The following is a 24,891-nucleotide window of genomic DNA, read 5'->3' as shown; positions in this document are numbered from 1 at the left end:
CCGAGGTGGGCAGATCACGAAGTCAAGAGATTGAGACCATCCTGGCTAACACGGTGAAACCTCATCTCTACTAAAAATACAAAAAAATTAGCCAGGCGTGGTGGTGGGCACCTGTAGTCCCAGCTACTCGGGAGGCTGAGGCAGGAGAATGGCGTGAACCCAGGAGGCGGAGCTTGCAGTGAGCCAAGATCACACCACTGCACTCCAGCCTGGGCGACAGAGCGAGACTCTGTCTCAAAAAAACAAAACAAAAAGACATTTCTCGTCTCACTGTTTCTGTGGTCAGGAATCTGGTGTGGTGTGGCTTAACTGGTCGACCCTGGCTCAGCGTCTCCTCTTCACACGGCTGCAGTCAGGTGTTGGGTGAGGGAACAGAGGTTAAGTAACTTTCCGCAAAACAGCCAGTGAGTGGCTTCTGCCTTCCCACAACACCATGGGTGAGTATCAAGTCAGCAGCTGGCCAGGAAATGGAAATCTGTCTTTTAGGCCATTGCTTTTCAAGTCACATGTACTCCATCTCTCCCAATCCCTGGAGAGCTTGAAGCTTTTGGCCCTCACAGTTGTCCTATAAAGGTGTTTCCAAACTGTAATGAAGCAGCAACAGAAATAAGAGTGAAGAAACCTTTCAACCTGCATCATGACGTTATTAACAGGAGCCAAGCAACCAGTGGGAAGGAAAGGAGGACACTTGCCTCTGGCCCTCAGTCCAGTTTTTTTCCTGAAGCCAAAAGAAGTGAATGCTGCCTCACTGCTTCAGGCCATCTGTAAGACGGTAGACAACACTTACCTTCAAATGCACTGCAGTGGAACTACACATCAATAACAGTAGTCTTCTTTGAACCTAAAATAGAGCGGAAATAACCAATGACAATCCTGGAGGAAGTCACAGGTAAATCCCAGAGACCAGCAGTGCTGAGCTGAGCCCGAGGGTCAGTCTCACTGAAGACTCCAGCCAGCCTCCGTCAGGAACTCATCTTCTAAAGATCAAATACCAGAGTCTCTACTGCTCCTTGGCAGCCCATTATGGCTTTTAATCACATCATAAAACGTTATATACATGATGGCCAGGTGCAGTAGCTTACACCTGTAATCCCAGCACTTTGGGAGGCCAAGGCGGGCGAATCACAAGGTCAGAAGTTCAAGACCGGCTTGGCCAAGATGGCGAAACCCCGTCCCTACTAAAAATACAAAAATTAGCCAGGCATGGTGGCAGGCGCCTGTCATCCCAGCTACTTGGGAGGCTGAGGCAGAGAAACCCGGGGAGGGGGCGGGGGGATGGAGGTCGCAGTGAGCCAAGATCACACCACTGCACTCCAGCCTGGGAGGCACAGCATGACTCTGTCTCAAAAAAAAAAAAAAAATTTATATATATATATGCGTGTGTATATATATGTGTATGTATGTGTGTGTATATATGTGTATATATATGTGTGTGTATATATATACACACACGCACACACATATTAAACGTAAACTTCTGAGTCTCAGGACCACAGATCTTTGAAAGGGGTGTAAACGCCCATCTCCTTAGGCATGTAGAATATTTCTTGCTTCTCTTATGTTGGCATTGCAGGCCATTGAAAAAAAAAGTGAGTAGCTCCCACGTAATGGTGCTTGTGTTAGCAGGATGTACCCTTTACCTTTCTCTACAATAAACATTCCTAACCCATGTGTAAGTCTCCCTGATGTAGTTACCAAATCAATCACCAGTAAAAAGTAACTTCTCATTCTGAGTTACCAAACACATTAAGTTTGCTAACTTTTTGTTAAATTATCCAATATTAAGTTTTTACTCTAGTAACTATTCACAGTTGCTTCACATACTTTGGAAATAATGGCCTTTCATTTCACAAAGCCTTTCCCAGTCATCAGTAAGCACCTTCCAGTCATCGGGGGCATTAGTCGGCACCTGCTCACATATTCAATGTGTTGTGCTGTCTATCATGGCTTTAGCTCACCATCACAGATAAGCCTTTCTCCCAGACTTACAGCTAGAGTGGAGCACATTTCCAGGACCATGAGCACCCTGAGGACAGAGTCTGTTTTTTCCACCTTGTCCCAGCATGAGGCTTGAGGGAAGAAGGTAAGGAAAGAAAATTTCAGAAATATTTAGGAGTTACAGGCCAAAACAACATTTCCTGGTGGGTCAGTTTTTTAACTGCAATATTCTAAACATGGGAACCTGCACGTAAGTGTAAAAATCCCTATCATTTAGCCCATGCTTTAAAATAGCTACTTGATTCAGTGGGCAGCTTCCTGATGAGAAGAGGTCAGTAACTATGGCCAACAAGCCAAATCTGGCCCACAAGCAGACTTGTTGGAAAAAAGATGCAACAGAAATCACATGTGGTCCACAAAGCCTAAAACATTTGCTGACCCTTTACAGAAAAAGTATGCCAATCCCTGCTGAATGCGTTGAAACATTTCTGTAGTACTTATTCAAGTAATGGTCACATAATGGAATGGCGATGTAACAGCTCCCATCAGACCTGACCCTCCTAGAGATAAAACTATAAACTCCAGATGTATGTAGTTAGGTAAGCAGGTAGATAGAACAACCTACCACAAAAAACAATTCCATTAGCATAGAGATTTTATCACCCTTGTAATAATTATTAAAACTAGACAAAAAAAGTAAATTCTTTAGATGACCTGAACAAAACTGTCAAAAACATTGACTTAATTGATACTTTTTAGAGTACTTGCTCTACAGCAGCAGAATGTTTACTATGAAAACCATATGCTAGGTGATAAATCTCATTACATCTAAAAGGACTGAACGCATACACAAAACCTTCTCTCACCACAATGGAATTAAATTCAAACTCAACAAAATATTTTGGAAAACCACAAATATTTCGAAATTAAAACACTTCTGGTTGGGTGCGGTGGCTCATGCCTGTAATCCCAGCACTCTGGGAGGCCGAGGCGGGTGGATCACGAGGTCAGGAAATTGAGACCATCCTGGCTAACATGGTGAAACCCCGTCTCTACTAAAAGTACAAAAAATTAGCTGGGCGTGGTGGCGGGCACCTGTAGTCCCAGCTACTTGGGAGGCTGAGGCAGGAGAATGGCGTGAACCTGAGAGGCAGAGCTTGCAGTGAGCCGAGATCATGCCACTGTACTCCAGCCTGGGCGACAGTGCAAGACTCTATCTCAAAAAAAAAAAAAAGAAAGAAAGAAATTAAACACTTCTAAAATAGCTCATGGATCAAAGAAGACATCACAAAATGAATTGGAAAATATTTTGAACACAAAAATAAAACTCAAAATTTATAGGATACTGCTAAAGTAGTGCTTAAAAGTCATTTTATACCTTTAAATGCTTACAGAAAAAATGAAAGGCCTAAAATTGACCTAAATTTTTACCTTAGAAGACTATAAAAAGAACCAAGTAAACCCAGAGAACACAGAGGAAAGGAATCATAAAAGGACAAATGAACAAAACAGAACAGAGAAAACTAACAAAGTCAAAAGCTAATTTTTGAGAAGATCAGCAGAACTGATACACACCTCATTAGACTGATCAAGGAAAGACAGGACCGACTGCCCATATGGGCAGTGAAAACACTGTGGTCATCACTACAGATCCTACGGATATGAAGACGACAACCAATCAGAAAGGCAATAAAGAGCCTACAAATATTAAAGGGATAAAAAGAATACCAACTTATGCCAACAAATTTACCACCACCGATAAAATGGAAAATTTCCTTTGAAGACACAAATAGACAAAGCTCATTCAACAAGAAAAAGAACTTGATATTCACTTAAGAAATTAAATTTAGTATTTTTTCACAAGGAAAACTCCAGGCCTATATGGTTTCCCTGGGAAACTGTATCAAACATTTAAGCAAGAAATAACACCAATCGTGTATAACCTCTATGAAAAAGAGGAAGGGGGGATACTTCCAATCCCTTTTAAGGGGGCAGCCTAACTCTAATACCAAAACCTTACAAAGTCATTACCAAAAAAGAAAATGAGAGGTAAATATATCTCATGAACATCAATGCAAAAAAACAAAAACAAAAAAAAACTTCAATTATCAGCAACCTGAATCCAGCAATACACAAATAGGATAATATGACATGACCAAGTAGGGTTTATCCCTGGAATGCAAGGATAGTTAAATATTTGAAAGCCAATCTAATTTATAATAGCAGAATAGAGGAGAAACCCCATATGATCATTTCCATAGATACAGGAAAAAAGCATTTGATGAAGTTCTCTAACAGCACTCAGCAGACAGGAATAAAAGGGAACATACTCAACCCGATAAAGGTCATGTATGAAAAACTTACAGCTCAGTGAAATACTAGAGCTTTTACCCAAATATTGAGAACAAAGCAAGGTGCCGATCCATACTACTGTTCTATAGTGTTCTTGGAGTCCCAGTCATTGCAGTAAGGCAAAAATGAAGAGGAGAAGGCAGGCAGGCATACAAACAGATAAAGCATAAAGGTAGGAAAGAAGTAAAACTGTTTTTAGATGAGACTTTTACATACAAAGTTCTAAGAAATCTAGAAAACTACTGGAAGAAGCTCACAAGACTGCAGAATACAAGGTTAGTATCCAAAAGTCAACTGTATTTCATACATTAACATGTTTTTGAGAGAGAGTCTTGCTCTGTCACCCAGGCTGGAGTGCAGTGGCACAGTCATGGCTCACTGCAGCCTTAAAACTCCCAGGCTCAAGTGATCCTCCCACCTCAGTTTCCCGAGTAGCTGGGACCACAGGCACATGCCACCGCATCCAGCTAATTTTTATTTTTTCTTTTTACTTTTGTAGAGACCCACCTTGGCCTCCCAGAGTGCTGGGAATAAAGTTGTGAGGCACAACACCTGGCCAGAAAACAAAATGTTTTTGAAACAGCAACTTCATTCATAATAGTGTGAGATAACTTTTGAAAAGATATGTAAGATCTCTCCACTAAAAGTCTCAAAACCTTGCTGAAATTAATGATTTGAATAAACGGAAAAATATACTATATTTATGGATTAGAAGACTCAATACTAACATTTTAATTCTGCCTATTGATTTACAGATTTGATACAATACCATCCCAGCAGATAGCCACACCACAACCTAACCCAATGTTTTAAGTAGGTAAAGGACTTGAATAAACATTTTTCCAAAGAAGATACACAGATGGCCAATAAGCACATAAAGAGATATTCAACACTAGTCACTAGGGAAATGAAAATCAAACCCACAACGAGGTACTTCACACCTACTAGGATGGCTGTAATATTTTTTAAAATTTTTATCGGAAAGTAAGTGTTGGGCCGGGCATGGTGGCTCAACGCCTGTATTCCCAGCACTTTGGGAGGCCGAGGCAGGTGGATCACGAGGTCAGGAGTTCAAGACAAGCCTGGCCAAGATGGTGAAACAAAAATACAAAAAATTAGCCTGGCGTGGTGGCGGGTGCCTGTAACCCCAGCTAGCTGGGAGGCTGAGGCAGAGAAATGCTTGAACCCAGGAAGTGGAGGTGGCAGTGAGCAGAGATTGAACCATTGCACTCCAGCCTTGGTGACAGAGCGAGACTCCATCTCAAAGAAAAGAAAGTAAGTGTTGGGAGAAGTGGAGAAACTGGAACCTTCATACACTGCTAGTGGAATGTAAAATGACACAGCTGCTATGGACGACAGTTTGGCAGTTCCTCAAAAAGTTAAATTACCATATTGAATTGAAATTACCATACAGAATTACCATATTGTCCAGCAACTCCACTGCTATATAGACACCCAAAAGAATTGAGAACAGGGACTCAAATATTTGACCACCTATGTTCTTAGCAATATTATTCCCCACCTTAGTAACCAAAAGGTGGATGCAACCCAAGTGTCCAACAGATGAACAGATAAACAAAATGTGTAATATACACACAATGAAATATTATCCACCCTCAGAAAAGAATGAGATTCTGATACATGCTGTAACAGGTAAACCTTGAAAACATGCTAAGTGAAAAAAGCCAGACAAAAAAGACCACATATTTTATGATTCATTTATATTCAAATATCCAGAATAGATGAATCCAGAGAGACAGAATAGAGGTTATTAGAGGCTGGAAGTAGCGGGGGAATGGGAAGTTACTGTTATAATGAGTACAGAAATTGAGATGAAAAAGTTTAAAAGCTAGCTAGTGGTGATGGTTACACAACATTGTGAATGTACTTAATGGAACTAAATGGTACACTTTAAAATGGCTAACGTGGCACATTTTATGTTTACATTTTTGTATCTGATATCCCAGGTTTCTTAGAAGAGACTGGCAATATTGAGATAGATTTTATATAAGCATAAGAGCTAATACCATAGAGCTAATTCTACACTTTACAGAGAAATACAAAGTAACTATAATACTGAAAGCAATCTTGGAGATGAACGAAGTTGGAAAGCTACATTCATCAAGACAGTGTGGAACTGGCACAAGGATGAACCAAGCAGCGTAACAACAAAGATTGCTCAGAAATAGAGCCCCACTTCCATAATGACCACCTTTTCAACAAAGGCCCTAAAGCAATCCAATGGGAAGGGAAAGTCTTTTTAACAAATGGTGCTGCAATGCCCATATAGAGGAAGAACCAGAAACCTGACCACTGTCACACACCACACATAAAAACTGAGATGGATCTTTACTTGTAAGAGCTAATACCATACAGCATTTGGTGAGAAACACTGAAAATACCTTCATGATGTTGGGTAGGCACAGGTTTCTTGGGTCACTGAAAGCAGTAACAAGAGACTTGTATCTCCTCAAAATTAAAAGCTTCTGCTAATCAGAGGACACCATCAAGAAAACGATTAGGCAAGCCCCAAATTAAAAAAATAATTTACAAAACATATCTGACAATGGACTAGTGTCCAGGGCAAAGAATTCCTGTAACTCAGCAATAAAAACGACGATACCTCCATACAATATTATTCAGTGAGAAAATAAATTGGTTATCACACTGTGAAAAGATACAAAAGAACCTTAAGTGCCTATTATATTACATGAAAGCAGCCAATGTGAAAAGGCTACATGCTGTATGATTTTATGTGACATTCTGGAAAAGGCCATAGTGTGAAAACAGTAAAAAGATCAGTGGTTGCCAGAGATTCAGAGAGGGAGGGAGGGACCAATAGGTGGAGCACAGCAGTTTTCAGGGGAGTGAGACTGTTCTGTATGTTCTATCCACTATAATGGTGGATATTTGTCATTACGTATTTGTCAAAACCCACAGAATATACAACACAATGAATGAAGCCTAATGTAAACCATGGGCTTGAGTGAATAATGTGTCAACATTGGCTCATCAATTGTATCAAATCTATCACACTAATGGCAGATGTTAATAAAAGGCAAGTGAGGGGTGAGGTGAAGAGGAAAACTCTTTGCACTTCCCATGCAGTTTTGCTGTAAATCTGAAACTGCTCCCCTCAAAATCTATTAGAAATGTAGGAAGAAAAGAAAGCAATTCAAAAAAGGACAATCCAGTTTTTCTTAATGGGCAAAAGATGTGTACAGATAATTCATTAAAGGAAATATATATAAATGGCATAAACACATGAAAAGGTACTTACATCATTAGTCATCAGGAAAATGCAGAATGAAACGGTAAGACACCATTACTCACCAGAATGACTAAAATTAAAAAGAATGACAAAACCACAGATTGGTGAGGATGTGGAACTGGGAGTCTCATAATTACTGGTGTTCGTACAAAATGGAATGATCGCATTGAGAAAAGGTCTAGGAGTTTCTTATAAAACTAAATATGTATACATCTATCATATTACCCAACAGTTCCACTCCTATTTACCCAAGAGAAATAAAAATCCACAGAAAGATTTGCACATGAATGTTCAGAGAAACTTTATTCGTAATATCCAAAAACTGGAAACAGCCCCAGTACCTATACAATAGAATGGACAGATTTTATTCGATTCATACAAGGGAATACTAAGCAATGAGAAGTAACTAATCACCCATCTATGCAGCAATGACGGATGCCTCTCCAAAATGTTATGCTGGGTATGTAGAAGACAAACACAACAGTAGAAATTGTAGGACACCATTTATATGAAATTCTAGAATATGGAAAATTAATCCGAAATGAAAAACCAATCAGCATTGGCTATGTCTGGGGATGGAGGATGTGGGGACTGACTAGGAGGAAGCAGCATGAGGGGACTTTCCGGGTTGATGGTAGTGTTCCGTATCTTGAGAGGGGTCTGGGTTACACAGGCGTGTGCATTTGTCAGAACTCAAAAGAATACACACTTAAGATGTGTGTAAGTTTAAAATAAATTTTACATTAAAAACACAAATACTGCCCTATAATTAACAGTTGTATGCCCACGTATTTAGCAGGAAATGCATCAATGTTACCAGTTTACTCAGAAATGCACCCAGTGCACCGTGAAAGGATGAATGAAGGAATGGGTGAAGGGACAGGGCATGGGAAGATAGGACGCTCCAAGGCAGGTCGAGTAAAATGACAGACATATACATTTATACCCTAGAAATAATTTCAACATTGCTGTATGTTTGAAATGTGGGACCAATTGTTTAAATCAATAGAATTTAAGTAGTTTAAATGCTAACATGACAGTCCTACAACAAGACCAGCAGTTGTACTTTACTTTTTTATTTTTTATTTTTATGAGACGGAGTTTCTTGTTGCCCAAGCTGGAGTGCAATGGTGCAATCTCAGCTCACTGCAACCCCCACCTCCCGGGTTTAAGCAATTCTCCTGCCTCAGCCTCCTGAGTAGCTGGGACTACAGGCACGTGCCCCCACACCTGGCTAATTTTTGTATTTTTAGTAGAGATGGGGTTTCGCGATTTTGGCCAGGCTAGTCTCAAACTCCTGACCTCAGGTGATCCACCCGCCTTGGCCTCCCCAAGTGCTGGGATTACAGGCGTGAGCCACTGTGCCCAGCCTGTACTCTTTCATAAACATGAAGACAGATGAAGAAAGGTAAAACAGTTTGCCTAAGCTGTGATTTCTAAGTGGCCCTCTTCAGTTTGTCAAAGCATTCATTCATGAGAAAACTATGGAACTCCTGTTGTGTGCTGCGTTCTCAAGAGGCTGCAGTCCAGTGTGGGAGGCAGAGCAGTGGCCAGCACACAGCATGGTGAGGCAACAGAGCATGGGGGCTCTAATAGGAGGTGGGCAGGGCACACAGCCAGGCGCTGGTGCTCAAACCTAGTGGAAGGCAGAAAGGGCCATGAATAAGTGGACAGTATTTTACTCCAGTAATAGTTCATTTTTATTGTGTTAAACAGTGGACTCTACATATATTATGTTATCTAACTTTTTTTTTTTTTTTTTTTTTTTTTTTTTTTTGAAACGGAGTCTCGCTCTGTCGCCCAGGCTGGAGTGCAGTGGCGGATCTCAGCTCACTGCAAGCTCCGCCTCCCGGGTTCCCGCCATTCTCCTGCCTCAGCCTCCCGAGTAGCTGGGACTACAGGCGCCCGCCACCTCGCCCGGCTAGTTTTTTGTATTTTTTTTTTAGTAGAGACGGGGTTTCACCATGTTAGCCAGGATGGTCTCGATCTCCTGACCTTGTGATCCGCCCGTCTCGGCCTCCCAAAGTACTGGGATTACAGGCTTGAGCCACCGCGCCCGGCCATGTTATCTAACTTTTAACATATGCTTAGGAGATGGGCATAACTTTTGCCATCGTATGGTGGGATTAGAGCCTAAAATATTAATAGATAACTTGCTCTCCACCAGTGTGATGGGCAGCCCAGGATCTGTACCCAGTCTGTTCTAGGATCCAGACCTTGACCTGCTACATTCTCCTTTCTTCTTTTCGGTATCTTCATAACATTCTATTTTTAATTTTTTTTGTAGAGATGGGGGTCTTGCTATGTTGCCCAGACTGGTCTTGAACTGGCCTCATGTGATCCTCCCACTTCTGCCTCCCCAAATGCTGAGATTAAGACGTTAGGCACCACACCCCACCATCAACATTCTTCTTCACACATTTTTGTAAACCTTGTGGAGCCTTCCACTTCAGTGACGATCCCATCAACAGCTCACATTCACCACCTTGGGTGACCGTAAGTCCAAGCCACAACTCAACAGGTAGAGACTCAAAGCAGACATCGTATCTCTGTGTATATAGGAAGACGCATATTCTACAGCCTCATGCTACCTTCTTAGGTCTCTCCCGTCCCAGGACAATCGTAACATGGAGATGGATGGCTGGAAGAATAGGAGCTTGACAGCCAAAACTCCAGACCTAAAGAGGAATGACCCAAAGAGGAATGCCCCTAGATGACATCTCACTCATCAGCTGCTGCAAACCTGCCTGATCAGTCGTGAACCCCACTTGAGGAGGGACACTGACCATTAGGTCTCACCCATTCTTAGGACTGTCAGTGTGACCGAAAATGCCACCTGCAGAGCCCAGGAGAGGAGCCCTCACCTTTACCCCCTTTCCCTTCTCCATCCTTCTCCCCAAAGCCCACAGCTCAGTGCCCTCTCCTGAGGAAGCCTCTGATCCCACAGCCAAGCACAAGTTCTAGGCCTGTGGGCACCAACAGGATGGGGCTGTGCAGTCAGGAAGCACAAGCTTGGTGCAGGTACAGGTGTCTTAGTGCCCTACAGGTCAGGGGCATGACCTATGGACCGAACTGAGCCATTCACAGTGAGGCCTCGCCTGTCCTGGGATCACAGGCACACACAGCTCCCCACAACCACTCCATATACACACACACTTTTAAATTCCCATGAAAAAATTAACTTTGCATATATGGGCCACATGCCCTTCCATATCCTGCTTAAAGCACCTCAACAGCCCCTAAGTTCCTGTTTAGTCAAAATGACTTGCCCTGGAACCGGGCACAGGCAAGGCTGCCCGCGTGAATGTGAGTCTGTTCACCCATCTCTAGTCTACAGCCCACACCAGAGCCTGGTCACGCTGCCTCCTGTCTTCTTCTGTGAGCAGGCCCAGCTGGCGTACGCAGGTGGCGACCTGGAATCAAGCAATCAAGCAGGTGCCTTCTCTCAGGTTACTCTTCCATACCTGCCGAGGAAAACCACAAAAGAACTCCAAGCTGCTTGAGTTAAAGTCTCCATTTATTTATTTATTTATTTTTTTTTTTACAAAAATCCAATGTAAGACCATTGTGCTCGTGACCAAAAGGGGTGGGGTGGATGGACGTGGCATGGATATCAAAGCTTAGGAGTTCCCCACTCGGTCTGGCGCAGCTCCCAGAAAGATCCCATCCTTCTGGACAGGACCCCAGCTGCTGAGCCGTGGCCTGAGACACAGTCCACACGGAGGAGCACTGCCCAGGGAGCCAGCGCTCACAGCGGCCTGCGGAGCCCTGGGATGGCGTTCAAGTAGGACAGCCCAAACCGGAGCAGCAAGCCGGCCACCCAGAGAACGAGGCGCTCCTGCACCCTGCGGGCCAGGACAAGGTGGCCACGGGCGGCTCACAGACAAGCCAAGGAGACCCGGGGTCTGTGGCGCTGCGTTCCCATCTCGCATGAGTCACAGGTCAGTGGCTTTCCCGTGGTGAGAATCACCTGAGCAGTGACACCGCGGCCACCTTGCTGCCTCTCACCAACTTGGGCGTGCCCCTCCGAACCTGTCTGCAGTCCTTCAAGCCAGGGTTCCTTTCAGGGTCAAGGAGGGCTGTCCTTGCTGGAAGCGCCGGCACCACAGCCCTCCTTGCAGCACGTTTTGGTGTCAGACCACTCAGCCCTTCTTGGATCCACCAGTGACATTCGAGGCCTGACAACCGGGCTCCACTAAAGGGACAGGCCCCTGACCCCACCACACAGACGACCTATGCTCACCAAGTCCCTCTAAAAGGGGTCCCACCACACAGACGGCCCCGGCTCACCGACTCCCACTAAAGTCAGTATATGAGTTCCTCACATTAAACTAAACCAGATAAAATAGCAGCCACAATATAGCGCCACACACCACACTCTTTGGCTCCCCGAGGGAAGAAGGCTACTGCTAAAAGGAATACAAGTCAGGAGTCAAGGAGAGCGCAACTAGAAAGTTCTGAGGCAGAGCGTCCGACCCCCGACTGCTGGGAACAAAACCACCCTTCCTAGGTCGCTGCCTCAGCGGGGGAGCTACAGGCCGTTGCCGGGGGAACCTCTGGAAACACAGTCCTGGCAGTAGCCAGGTCCGCTTTGCCAATGGGGAGAGTTCCCTTAAGCTGAGCTAGCCCTACAGGTGGGTGGGAGCTACCAAAAGAGCCCAGCTTCAAAACAATACTTGAAGAGGACCCATGTGGTACAGGCAGGTCAGAGGAGAACGTATTCCGAGAAATAGAAGCACAGGATGCCAAGGTCTAGGGAAGACGAAACTGGCTTAAGGCATGTGCATGACCAGGACAGACCTGAGCTTTTGTTCAGTTGCTAGAAACCTTCGAGTCAACTCCACTTCAAGAAAGTAGGGTTCAAGAAACAGATTCATGGGCTAAATCCCTGACCAATTCCACTCACACCCTCCTAGGTTCCCCTACTGCCACTATGACCCAAAAAATTAGCTTATTTCTGTTTCGGCCCAGGGAACAGAATCCTAAGCAGGGAGTGGAAAGTGGTAACTCGGGCTGTGAATGCCTGTTAAGATTCGAAGGCTGGATGTGAGCTTACACAGCAAATCACGGCCTCCCATTGTTCTAGCACATACCAAACCTCAGGGGGTCCTACAGCCAAGCTGACATTAGGGGTCCAAAAACCACAGATAACACAAGATGGGGCTCCAGACAGAGGCAGGGGGAAGGTGAATTTCACCAAGGAATTATCCCAAGGCAGGCGCCTTGCTGTAAAACTTCCCGGCCAGCCGGGTGGGGTCCTCGAAGGACATTGGCTTGCTCTACACCAGGGAGAGGAGGCTGACCTGCAAACCACTTCAGACCACAGCAGATGTGCACCCTGCTGATTTCCTGTCCAATCCAAGAGAGAGCACTTCAGAAAAGCCTGAGGCCCACAGCACGTATGTTTCAACAAAAGAACAAGACAGAGCCATCTGGGAGTAGCATCTTCAGGTCCTATTCTTTCTCACTCTTTGCTTCCTCATTCTCTCTCAAACAAGGGAGAAATGGGAGAGCAGGGATAAGGACTGAGGCACGCCTGGCCTAAAGATAAATCCTCAAAAATCACTGGCCCCAGCAGCAGGAAGCTGAGCAGCCCACCAGGGTCAGGCGCTCCCAGGGATTCACTGGGAAGAGAATGTGAGTTACAGGTTGCTGACTGGCAACAGAAAGGGTACGGAAGAGACCCACAGGTCTTATCTCGTCCAGGCCCGTAAGAGGGCCAAGTTCATCCCTTTCTGGTTTCTGTACACAGATGGCGCTGGGGAGGATGGGAGATGATCTTTAAGTATAAGCCAGTGACACAAGGCCAGGACCCATCTCCGCCAGAATACAGAACAAAGGAGCCTGCGCGGTCCCTCCCTTAGAGGCAAAACTCACACTCCTCCAGCCAAAAATATATATGTATGCGAGTGTGTGTGCATATATTTATATACACACACATATATAAATAAGTCTTGAATGGCAATTCTGAAACTTTCTCTTTTTAAATAATCATAATAGTTGTTATTGAATTTAAAAACCACAAACTAGCTGTCCTGGGCGTATGAATGGTGTGAATGACTCTGCAGAGTCTCCACGGTCCTCAGTGTAAGCTATCAGTCAGTGCCCTGTGTGGGGAACCCCGGGGCCTCCGCCCAGGGCTCCAGGCCCAGTGTGGCCGACTTCAAGATAAAGGCAGCGGTTTCCTTCCACTCTTCATGCTGCCCCTCCCAGCAGAGGGTCTGGGCCACCCACCCAGCAGATGTCCCCAAGGTCCTACAATGCCTAGGAACCTTGGGAGCCATCTTCCTCCCTCTGCCCATCCTATTCCCCAGACCTTGCGCTGCCCCTAGATGAACTTGAAGCACTTGGTCTTGTCATGAGGCAGGCGTGTCTTGAAGAGCACGGAGTCCACCCTGAACTGCGTGTACAGGAGGGGCATGTAGCCGTACACCTTCACAAAGAAGTTGATGCACTTGTGCCGCTCGTGGAAGTGGGAGTCATCGTGCGACAGGGCCTGAGGGCATCCTGGGCATCGGAATGTCCACCGTGAGGTCACCTGGAAATGGAAGAGAGACACAGAGTGGGAATCCCAGCTAATACCAACAAAACCCTTGCAGCTGAGCTGATCCCACAACCCCCATGTCCAGGGTGAAGACGCTGATCCCCCAGAGGCAACAACCCTGCAGAGTGTGGCAGGAGCCAGAGCCCCGCCCCAGGCCTCCTGCCTACCAGATGTCTCCAGAACATCGTCAGGTATTCTGTCCACACGGCCTGCACTTCTCAGATGCCACAAGCCTTAACGTGTGTAGTGTCCGCTGTCTCAGTAAGTCTGCTCCTAGTATGCACTTGGTTGCAGAGCCACAGTTAGGTACCCAGTTGTTTGTTTCATCAATGTTTTGAATCAAAATACTGAAGACTACCCAAAGAGGGGCTAGTCAAATCATAATTGAATACTGTCCATAAAAAAGATGCTTAACTATATTTAAAGCCATGGGAAAGTGGCCATACTATAGTCTAGTCATATTGTTATTAATTAGAAAATGTCTAACCAGAAAAGTATGAAGAGGGGGACAGCTTCATTACAATGTGGCAGGCCGAAGGGCATAAAAATCCCTCAGAACACCTGAACACGCAAGACGAAATACAGAAACCCTCCTTAAATACAGGGCTGAGCCTGTAATAAGAAATGAAATCACCTGTTGATTAATCCCAGCACTTTGGGAGGCCAAGGCAGGAAGATCGCTTGAGCCCAGGAGTTCAAAACCAGCCTGGGCAACAAAGCAAAACCGTATCTCCACAAAAGATAAAAATATTAGCAGGGTGTGGCAGCAGGCCAGTTATTTGGTGTAGTCCCAGCTACTTGGGAGGCTGAGATGGGAGGCTGCTTGAGCCCAGGAGTTTGAGGCTGCAGTGAGCTATGATGGTACCACTGCACTCCAGTCTGGGGGACAGTGAGAGCCTGTCACTCACTCACATATATACATGCATGCATGAATAAACAACGAAGAATGAATGAATGCATGAATGAATGAACGAAATCCTCAGAAGCCAATGAAAAAGCAAATCCTGCAAGATAGCCACGAACTTGGGTTTTCAATGGGCTGAAGAGGCGACACCTGCAAAGCGGGCTTTGGCAACACTGGCTCCACGGAAGGGAGGGTGGAGGGGAGCAGGGAGGGGAGGACGCCACACAAAGAAACATGGGGAAGAAATGTCTATCTTCTACTTCCTTAATTTTCTTTTCACCTAAGTCTGATTTTTTTTGCCATTTTCACAGAGATTTTAATAACTATGATTTTCATTTTCAGTAGTTCCATGTAGGGCTTTCCAATCTGTTCTTTTTGGAGTGATTTGTTGCTTTTTTATGTTTTCAGGTTAGTCATTTTAAGCCTACTTGTTTTAGAGTCTACCTAATGGCTTTCTTACTTGAAATCCTAGGACGGGCGTGGTGGCTCATGCCTGTAATCCCAGCACTTTGGGAGACCGAGGCAGGCGGATCACAAGGTCAGGAGATCGAGACCACCCTGGCTAACACAGTGAATCTCCGTCTCTACTAAAAATACAAAAAATTAGCTGGGCATGGTGGCGGGCGCCTGTAGTCCCAGCTACTCAGGAGACTGAGGCAGGAGAATGGTGTGAACCCAGGAGGCGGAGGTTGCAGTGAGCCGAGATCGCACCACTGCACTCCAGCCTGGGTGACAGAGCCAGACTTTGTCTCAAAAAAAAAAAAAATAACCTGTTTATTATGTGTGTTTGCTCTTGCTCATGATCAGCTGTTTCCTTGGTGGCTAACCGATAATTTTACATTTTAAGCTCATCTTCAATGAGGCTTTTCCTGTGCATATCCTATGTGGCCTGAGGTGAAGAAATTTTTCTCTTAAGTGGGAACTTCCTCTGCTGAGAGTAATTTCTCCTTATAACAGATTTTTGGTTTTATTCTGTCAAACAGTCCAAGGGTATCAATGCCTGGGTCTAGTTTTCTTTTTTTATTTTATTTTATTTTATTTATAGGACTCCCTATATTGCCCAGGCTGGTCTGGACTCCCGGTCTCAAAAAATCGTCCTGCCTCAGCCTCTCAACGTGCTGGGATTACAGACTTGAGCCACCTCATGTGGCCCTGGGTCGAGATTTCATACAGAATGAGTACCTAAGCCCATGGAGCCTCAAAAGACTATTTAACGTTCTCAACCTACACTTCGCGCCCCCCGCCCCGTCAGAGTCCAGGTTAAAATAAACAAGGTGCATGTCATCTCCCCGGGGCAACAGGTAGGAGGATCTCCATTCTAATTCTCCGCCCTTAACAGGCTCTTCACTCCTTCATGTGAGTGATAAAACCCAAGCCTCTAGACAGCTAAGGTGAGAGCAGCCCCCCATGACGGCCTCAGTGACGCCCCCATGCTTGCCACCCTAAGTTTTAGTCCTCCCGTCTGCTTCCTTTCTGGCAATTCTCTTACCTTTTTATTAGCTCAACTATACACTGAAAAAAGAAGTGTGTTACTTATAGTGATCAGGTTTTCAAATTACCTAGTCCACTATATTACAAAAACCGAGAACATTTACTGTAAAGTTTTTTTGGTTTTTTTTTTTTTTTTTTTAAACAGAGTCTTGCTCTGTAGCCCAGGCTGGAGTGCAGTGCGGTGATCTCAGCTGACTACGAGCTCTGCCTCCCAGATTCACACCATTCTCCTGCCTCAGCCTCCCAGCCTCCCCAGTAGCTGGGACCACGCCTGGCTAATTTTTTGTATTTTTAGTAGAGACAGGGTTTCACTGTGTTAGCCAGGATGGTCTCAATCTCCTGACCTCATGATCTGCCCGCCTCAGTCTCCATATTGGGATTACAGGTGTGAGCCATACCGCCCAGCCTACTGTCAAGTTTTTAAAAAGCAGACTGCAAATCAAGTATATAAATTTAAAATACAAAAATAAGGCCAGGTGTGGTGGTTCCCACCTGCAATCCCAGCACTCTGGGAGGCCAAGGTGGGCGGATCACTTGAGCTCAGTTTGAGACCAGCATGGCCAACATGGCAAGACCCCGTTTCTACTAAAAATACAGAAAAATTAGCTGGGCATGGTGACACATGCCTGTAATCCCAGCTACTATGGAGGCTAAAGCAGGAAAATCACTTGAACCTGGGAGGCAGAGGTTGCAGTGAGCTGAGATCATGCCACTGCACTGCAGCCTGGGTGACACTCCACCTCAAAAAAAAAAAAAATATATGTATATATGTATTTTTACACACGTGTGTGTGTGTGTGTGTGTGTGTGTATATGTATGGATAAATAAAGAAGTCCCCACAATAGACAGGATACCAGAGAACCAAAAGAAGCCAAAAGTTTTAGTACTTTTGATTTCTTTCTGCATGTTTCTTTTCCCAAATAATTTTTAAATTTCTATTACAAATTAAGGGGAAAATTTTTAATTGAAAGACACATCCCATAACTTAATAGCAGAAGAGTAATCATTGTGTACGGCCAGTATTCGCCGTCAAAGCCCAGGTCCCAGACTTTAAACTGGGAGGAGACACAGGCCAGTGCTCGAAGGGTGGCTCACCTCAGAACCTAGTCTCTGGGCAGTCACGACCTCCACAGCTCCCCCTCCAGGTCCCACCTGTCTCCTCACTTCCCCCCTCACTCACTGGCTGCTCCCTTAGAACCCTTTGGGGTCATGTCAACACCGAGTTACTGCTCTTCCCATGGTTCCCCCTGGAACAGGATGTGGGGGTCAGGAATCTGGGGAAGGACGTTCTCAAACAGCATCTATGTCCAGTATTCCATGGGGCTCTCACTGGATCTAAAAACCCTTCTCCTCACCCCAGACACCAGAATCCAGCCCCAGGAGAAATGCCCTTTAACCTGCATATTATTTCATGTGACACAAAAAGTGTCTATAACTGTTGTTTTCACGGAAGCAGTGGTTTCCAAATGTTTTTAATCATGTAATCCATCAGTAAAAAAACTTTTAAGCTGGGTGCGGTGGCTCACACCTGTAATCCCAGCACTTTGGGAGGCCGAGGAGGGCGGATCACGAGGTCAAGAGAGCGAGACCAGCCTGGCCAACATGGTGAAACCCCGTCTCTACTAAAAATACAAAAATTAGCTGGGCATGGTGGCACATGCCTATAGTCCCAGCTACTCAGGGGGCTGAGGCAGGAAAATCGCTTGAACCTGGGAGACAGAGGTTGCAGTGAGCCGAGATTGTGCCACTGCACTCCAGCCTAGCACCTGAGACTCCATCTCAAAAAAACAAAACAAAACAAAAACAAAACAAAAAAAACATTTAAGACTGCATCCCCAATATATTTGTAAATATATAACTGTTGCATAATAAAACATGCAAAAAAATTAAAAAGAATGAAACAACTATAATATAAACTGAAGTCTGGACATTTACTTATTTAACCAATATCATGGATCACAGTTTACATGGAAGATTCCAGGTAACTCAGTCTAAGAGAAATATTCGTTTTATGCTTAGTAACAATGAGGAAAATCCTCAATAGATGCCAAGAACCTGTATTACCCCAGAGAACCAAGACGTTCACCTGCATTTCGGCTTCCTTACCACCTAAGCCATCTGTTTTCTCAAAACTTTACGGGTGATTTTTTAATCTCTTATCCTGAATGAAGCCTATTTATATTCTGTGCTCTCCTTGCAAAAGTAGTACATTATTCAAAGCAATAATATTACATTAACTCCCCATTTCTTTAGTCACTATCATTAAGATATTAACATTACTGAAAGAACACTGCCAATCATACAAAGCAGTCAGACCTCCCTAATTCAACAGGGAATAGTTCAACAGTAAAAACTGGAGGTATTTAAAGCACAACAAAAAAATTACTATTTTTGAACATACAATAGTACATATACCTGATACCATTAAAATTAGGTAAATAAAATATTTAATTCAAACTGGTTCTTTATTATGAAGTAAATCACTAGATTCATAAGTTGAAGGAATTACTAAGAGTTTGAAAACACACTTAATTTCAGCCTTTGAATTTGAAAACTCATCCCAATCTTGAATTCTTCATATATTCCAGAAAGATGAAGCACATTCAGAGAGAATCCTCAGTTTTGAAGTTTTCACTTGGTAAGACTCATGTGCACCATGTGCACATTACTTCTACCTGCACTGAAGAGATGCCTTAGCTAGTGAAACACTGGCCTAATAATGCAGTAGACAAATACACTTCACAAAGATGAAAAATCCCCCATGTCTGTGCCTGCTCAGGTAACTGATGCTATTATTAGGTACCTAATCACTCAGATACTTTAAATTTTCATGGACCATGTCTTCTGGTCTACTAGAGAGGCATAAATTGATGCATATATCTTGACTCAAATCCAGTCCCTGGCTACATAAGAAAGGAAATATAAGGAATAGAAAATTGCGCCCAATGTTAATTGCTTTCTAAAACCTTTGCCTCCCTACCTCAAAGTCTACAAAGTCTTTTCACTGTTTAATATGAGACCTACCACTGTACCTGGAAAACATACTATTTTTACATAAGTACTTGTGACTATTATTTTTCACAGTTAAAAAAACTGATACAGGCCGGGCGCGGTGGCTCAAGCCTGTAATCCCAGCACTTTGGGAGGCCGAGATGGGCGGATCACAAGGTCAGGAGATCGAGACCATCCTGGCTAACATGGTGAAACTCCATCTCTACTAAAAAATACAAAAAACTAGCCAGGCGAGGTGGCAGGCGCCTGTAGTCCCAGCTACTCGGGAGGCTGAGGCAGGAGAATGGCATGAACCCAGGAGGCGGAGCTTGCAGTGAGCCGAGATCCGGCCACTGCACTCCAGCCTGGGCGACAGAGCGAGACTCCGTCTCAAAAAAAAAAAATTGATACATTATTTTGCTAATTATTCTTCTCTTGTGAGGCTTTAGCAGAAGTCTCAGACAGAAGAAACCCAGGGACAATCAGGAGTGACGTGCTACCCAGGAGCCACAGTTAGCCTCCAAATACATTTCTAGCTTTGTTATGCTTTGCTGCATGGAACCAGCGTCCTCTGGTGGCCACTCTGCATAGCACTCAAGCTACGACTTATTTCTCACTAAGATGCCCAGGCTGGAGTGCAGTGGCTGTTCAGACACGCCCATGGAGCATTCAGCTTTGAACTTCTGGATTCAAGCAATCCTCCTGCCTCAGCCTCCTGAGTAGCTGAGACTACCAGGGGTGTGCCACTACACCTGGCTTCTAAACATATGATTTCATTATCGTTATTAGTATACGCTGGTGGGTACTTAGTCTAGAACCAATTATTATTATTAATTTTTTTTTGAGATGGAGTCTCACACTTAGTCACCCAGGCTGGAGTGCAGTGGCACGATCTCAGCTCACTGCCATCTCTGCCTCCTGGGTTCAAGCGATTCTCCTGCCTCAGTCTTCTGAGTAGCTGGGATCACAGGCACATGCCATCACGCCTAGCTAGTATAGTGTAGTGTGTGTGTGTGTGTGTGTGTGTGTGTGTGTGTGTTTTCTTTTTGAGACTAAGTCTCGCTCTGTCACCCAGGCTGGAGTGTGGTGGCATCATCTCGGCTCACTGCAACCTCTGCCTCCCAGGTTCAAGTGATTCTCCTGCCTCGGCCTCCTGAGTAGCTGAGACTATAGGCGCGTGCCACCACATCCAGCTAATTTTTGGTATTTTTAGTGGAAACAGGGTTTCACCGTGTTAGCCAGAATGGTCTCGATCTCCTGACCTCGTGATCCACCTGTCTCAGCCCCATAAAATGCTGGGATTATAGGCGTGAGCCACTGCGCCCGGCCTAATTTGTATATTTTTTTAGTAGAGTCGGGGTTTCGCCGTGTTGACCAGGCTGGTCATGAACTCGTGACCTCAAGTGATCCGTCCGCCTAGGCCTCCAAAAGTGCTGGGATTACAGGCATGAGCCACCGCGCCAGGCTGAACCCAACTATTTACTCATGGCAATGACACCCATGAAGGTAAACTTATTTCATAAAATTAAGTAATACACCTTTTTGATAATAATGAAAATATGACCTCATTAGTTTGTTGACCCTTCTAAAGACATCAGGTACAAATCTCTTACTGGAATTTAGCATTTTCTTCAATTATGAAACAGACATAAACACAGACATAAGCACAGTCACAAATATTCATTTGAAGTGACAGACTCCACAGTAATACTGGTTCTAATAACATCTGCTTCTGTAAGGACTGAGCTATCCTAACCCTTACCAGCATGCTCTAACTTGCTGACAGAGCCCTCAAAGATGACAGGAAGGGGGTGGAACCAGGCTTTCCGTGCACTGAGCGTATTTGTTAATAACTCCAAGAAAAAACAGATGAATACCCTCAGAATTTCTAGAATTCACAGTTGTGAGTAGTCCTCACAGCTGATGTATTCATCCACCGTGTCCCGGATGGCCTGGGGCATCACATAAGAATACAGGTAGGCATAATACTGTCAGAGGAATTCTAGAAATTCTGAGGGTATTTTTGGTTGTGAGCAAATAATTTACATAGTACTTATGTGCCAACACTATTCTTAGAGTCTTACATATATTAACTCAGAAATTCTTAAGTTTTTTGTTTGATGGACATCGCCTATGCCTCTGGCTTGGCAATCTGGTCAAGGCTGTGGACTCCTCAAATAATGTTTTTAGATATATAAACTGCAATACACAGGATGACAAAGGAAGCAAGTTTCAGTAAAACACAGTGACACACATGCCCTTTTCCTAATGCATTAAATAACAACATCTAGGGGAAAGGGAATAACTGCCGTGAATTCAAAGTGCTAACAAATAGAAACAATACTTTTTGCAGATATTCCAACAAAGGTAATGTGATACGAAGATATCTATGATTTCTACTGGTGACAAATCAGTTACTACAAATACTATGGTGAATTGTAGCCTGTTTCATAATTGAAGAAAATGCTAAATTCCAGTAAGAGATTAATAAAAATAATGATGCAACATCTTTCCCAGCCAAGTTCCAAACCTTCTGATTTCTATCCATTGCCCTTAGGAATGAAGGGCCCCTGTTGTAACAACTCATTTAAGCCCACAATCCTTTGATGAGGTAGGTAGTATCATCCCGATGAATGAGGACTCTGAAGTACAGTGCAGTTACATGCTGTGCTACTGTAAAACAAGTGAAGTAACCATGCGCGCATCCACAGTCCCACCAGCGGCGGGACCTCACCTTGATGGGGGGCTTCCGAGTGATGTGGGAGACAAGGAAGTTCATGGCGATGTCCTCACAGTTGATGTATTCATCCACCATGTCCCGGATGGCCTGGGGCATCACATAAGAATACAGGTAGGCATAATACTGTCAGAGGAAGAAAAAGAACCACATGCTCTGTTAGAAGACACAGGTTGTTGGCTTTCAGCCAAAATATGCATGGGTGGAGGGGCTGTTTGTGTGTGGCAGTAACTAGGAGGTATTACTGGCACTTAGGACCGGGGCCAGGGATTCGAGACATCCTGTCGTGTGGATCTTCTGCAGTGAGGAATTATCCCATTCAAATTGCCATCATCACCCCCTTTAGTAACAATGTCGTATCATCTCCTTGGTACTGCAGCAATTTTGAAATCAATATAAAGATCTGTCAAACTAGGTCAGATGCTGGTTCAGTTGAACACTATTTTATCTCTAACAATGGCCAAAAAAAAAAAAAAGATAAGTGAGGGGGAAAAGCCTGGTTATTTTCTCAGATCTCAATAAATCACAGAACCATGAAACACACAATCCCTTGCTGCCTCCTGTACAGATTCTTGAGTCTGGTCACTACTCGCTATCGGCCTGGCTATCCCCTGCTCCCAGCCACCTTCATCTCTTGCCTGGATTCTCCACATCAGCTCCTAAATCTTCTCCCTGCTGCCATATTCTTCCCTATATGCTAGTCCCAGCACAGCAGGTGACTGTGTTAATACTCAAGCCAACTGAACATGTCACCCCTTCGCTCCAAAGCCTCCAACACTTCCCATCTCACTGCGAGTAAAAGGCAAAGTTCTCAGACTGTCCTACAAGGCCCACAGAGGGGCGTGTTGGAGCCACTCACACCTGCTCATGAATGCCGACTGCTACATTTTCAGAATGTTGTGAGCTTGTTGTTAAACATAGCCATTAAAGATGTAATTACATAAACTTCAAATTAAATAATTATATTAAAAATCCATGCAATAAATGCCTTCAACTCATTACTTCCTAATTTTGTATTTTACTATTAACTTGAGGTTACCTATATCTACTGTTTATGTTGAAATTACTATGTAATGGTGTACAACTGTGTATCTCTTCCCAAATCCATGTTCAGTGACTCATGTTGATAACTTCAAATCAGCCAAGGTAAGAATATTTATTCATACCACAGAAATCAGCAAATACTACAAGACAGGGCACATGTTAACTGCTATATGTTGCAATTTGCTGTAATGAACAAATGAACAGGTGAAGTGCCCAGCTAAACTGATTAACGTATTTCACTACCTACAATATAATCTATTTAGTGAAATAATAAAATTTTTTTGTAACACAGAACAATTGTGCTCGTTTAAGATAACTTAAACTAACTTAAACAGCAAAGTACTTAAGAGTTGGTGAACTTAAAAAATGAATTGTACTTTTTTTTTTTTTTTTTTAAACAAAAAGGTGATCCAGGCTGGGCATGGTGGCTCATGCCTGTAATCCCAACACTTTGTTTGGGAGGCCAAGGTGGGTGAAATGCTTGAGCCCAGGAGTTCAAGGCCAGCCTGGGCAACATAGGGAGAAGACCTCATAGCTATGAAAAATAAAAAAAAATAGCCAGATGTGGTGGTATGTGCCTGTAATGTCTGCTACTCAGGAGGCTGAGGTGAGAAGATCGCTTGAGCCTGGGAGTTCTAGGCTGCACTGAGCCATGATTGTGCCACTCCAATCCAGCCTAGGTGACAGAGTGAGATTCCGTCTCAAAAAAAAAAAAGTAAGAATAAATAAAATAAAAAATAATACATTTTTTTAAAAAGGTAATTCAAATTTATTGACCCTTTAAATGGCCAGTGACTGTCCTTAGTATGCTGATGAGAATATATTAACATAACTCATGTCTTGAAAGAAGTGACATTTTAATAAGAACTACCTTTTAATAATAATTTTTTTTAAAACTATGATGAAAGCATTATCAGAATAAATGTTCAGTTATTTCCATCAGCATGTGGTTCTGCTGTCAAAAATGATTTATGTTGGCCAGGCGCGGTGGCTCACGCCTATAATCCCAGCACTTTGGGAGGCCAAGGTCGGTGGATCACTTGAGGTCAGGAGTTCGAGACCAGCTTGGCCAACAGGGTGAAACCACATCTCTACTAAAAATACAAAAATTAGCCGGGTGTGGTGGCACATGCCTGTAATCCCAGCTACTGGGGAGGCTGAGGCAGAAGAATTGCTTGAACCCAGGAGGCAGAGGTTGCAGTGAGCCAAGATCACACTACTACACTCCAGCCTGGGCAAAGAAGTGAGAAGACTCCACCTCAAAATGAAAAGAAAAGAAGAAAAAAAAAAGTTTAATTTAGAAACAGACTTGACTTGCTGTAACACACAGTATCCAATCAAGATTTTCAAAAATAATAAAACATATTCAATCATACTGCTTTCACTAAAATTTAAGACTTTAGTGATCACATTATTTTAAAATTTTGTTTCATCTTTATTTCAACCTTTAAAAAATATCTATCACATGCATGGATCACTTGATGTCAGGAATTCAAGACTAGCCTGACCAACATAGTGAAATCCCATCTCTACTAAATATATAAAAATTAGCCAGGTGTGGTGGCGTGCTCCTGCAGTCCCAGCTACTCGGGAGGCTGAGGCAGGAGAATTGCTTGAAC

At 43.9% G+C, this 24,891-nt stretch overlaps 1 protein-coding gene across 7 annotated transcripts in view; it reads right to left on the bottom strand.

Annotated features, from left to right (window-relative positions):
* Window positions 1-11,060: 11,060 nt before the first annotated feature.
* Window positions 11,061-24,891, bottom strand: part of EXTL3 (exostosin like glycosyltransferase 3) — a 136,562-nt gene continuing 122,731 nt past the window's right edge. For all 7 annotated transcript variants that reach the window (XM_033229554.1, XM_033229544.1, XM_033229565.1 and 4 more), the window contains 2 exons: window positions 22,226-22,354; window positions 11,061-14,099 (listed from right to left, as the gene is read on the bottom strand). In XM_033229554.1, the coding sequence (XP_033085445.1) occupies window positions 13,890-14,099; window positions 22,226-22,354 (339 nt within the window). In that variant the 3' untranslated portion in view covers window positions 11,061-13,889. The remainder of the gene's footprint in view (window positions 14,100-22,225; window positions 22,355-24,891) is intronic.

Source organism: Trachypithecus francoisi, unplaced genomic scaffold, assembly GCF_009764315.1.
Source record: "Trachypithecus francoisi isolate TF-2019V2 unplaced genomic scaffold, Tfra_2.0 Contig01440, whole genome shotgun sequence".
NCBI classification, from domain to species: domain Eukaryota; kingdom Metazoa; phylum Chordata; class Mammalia; order Primates; family Cercopithecidae; genus Trachypithecus; species Trachypithecus francoisi.
The sequence above is the reverse complement of the archived record's forward strand: the minus strand, read 5'-3'. Positions and strand labels throughout refer to the sequence as shown.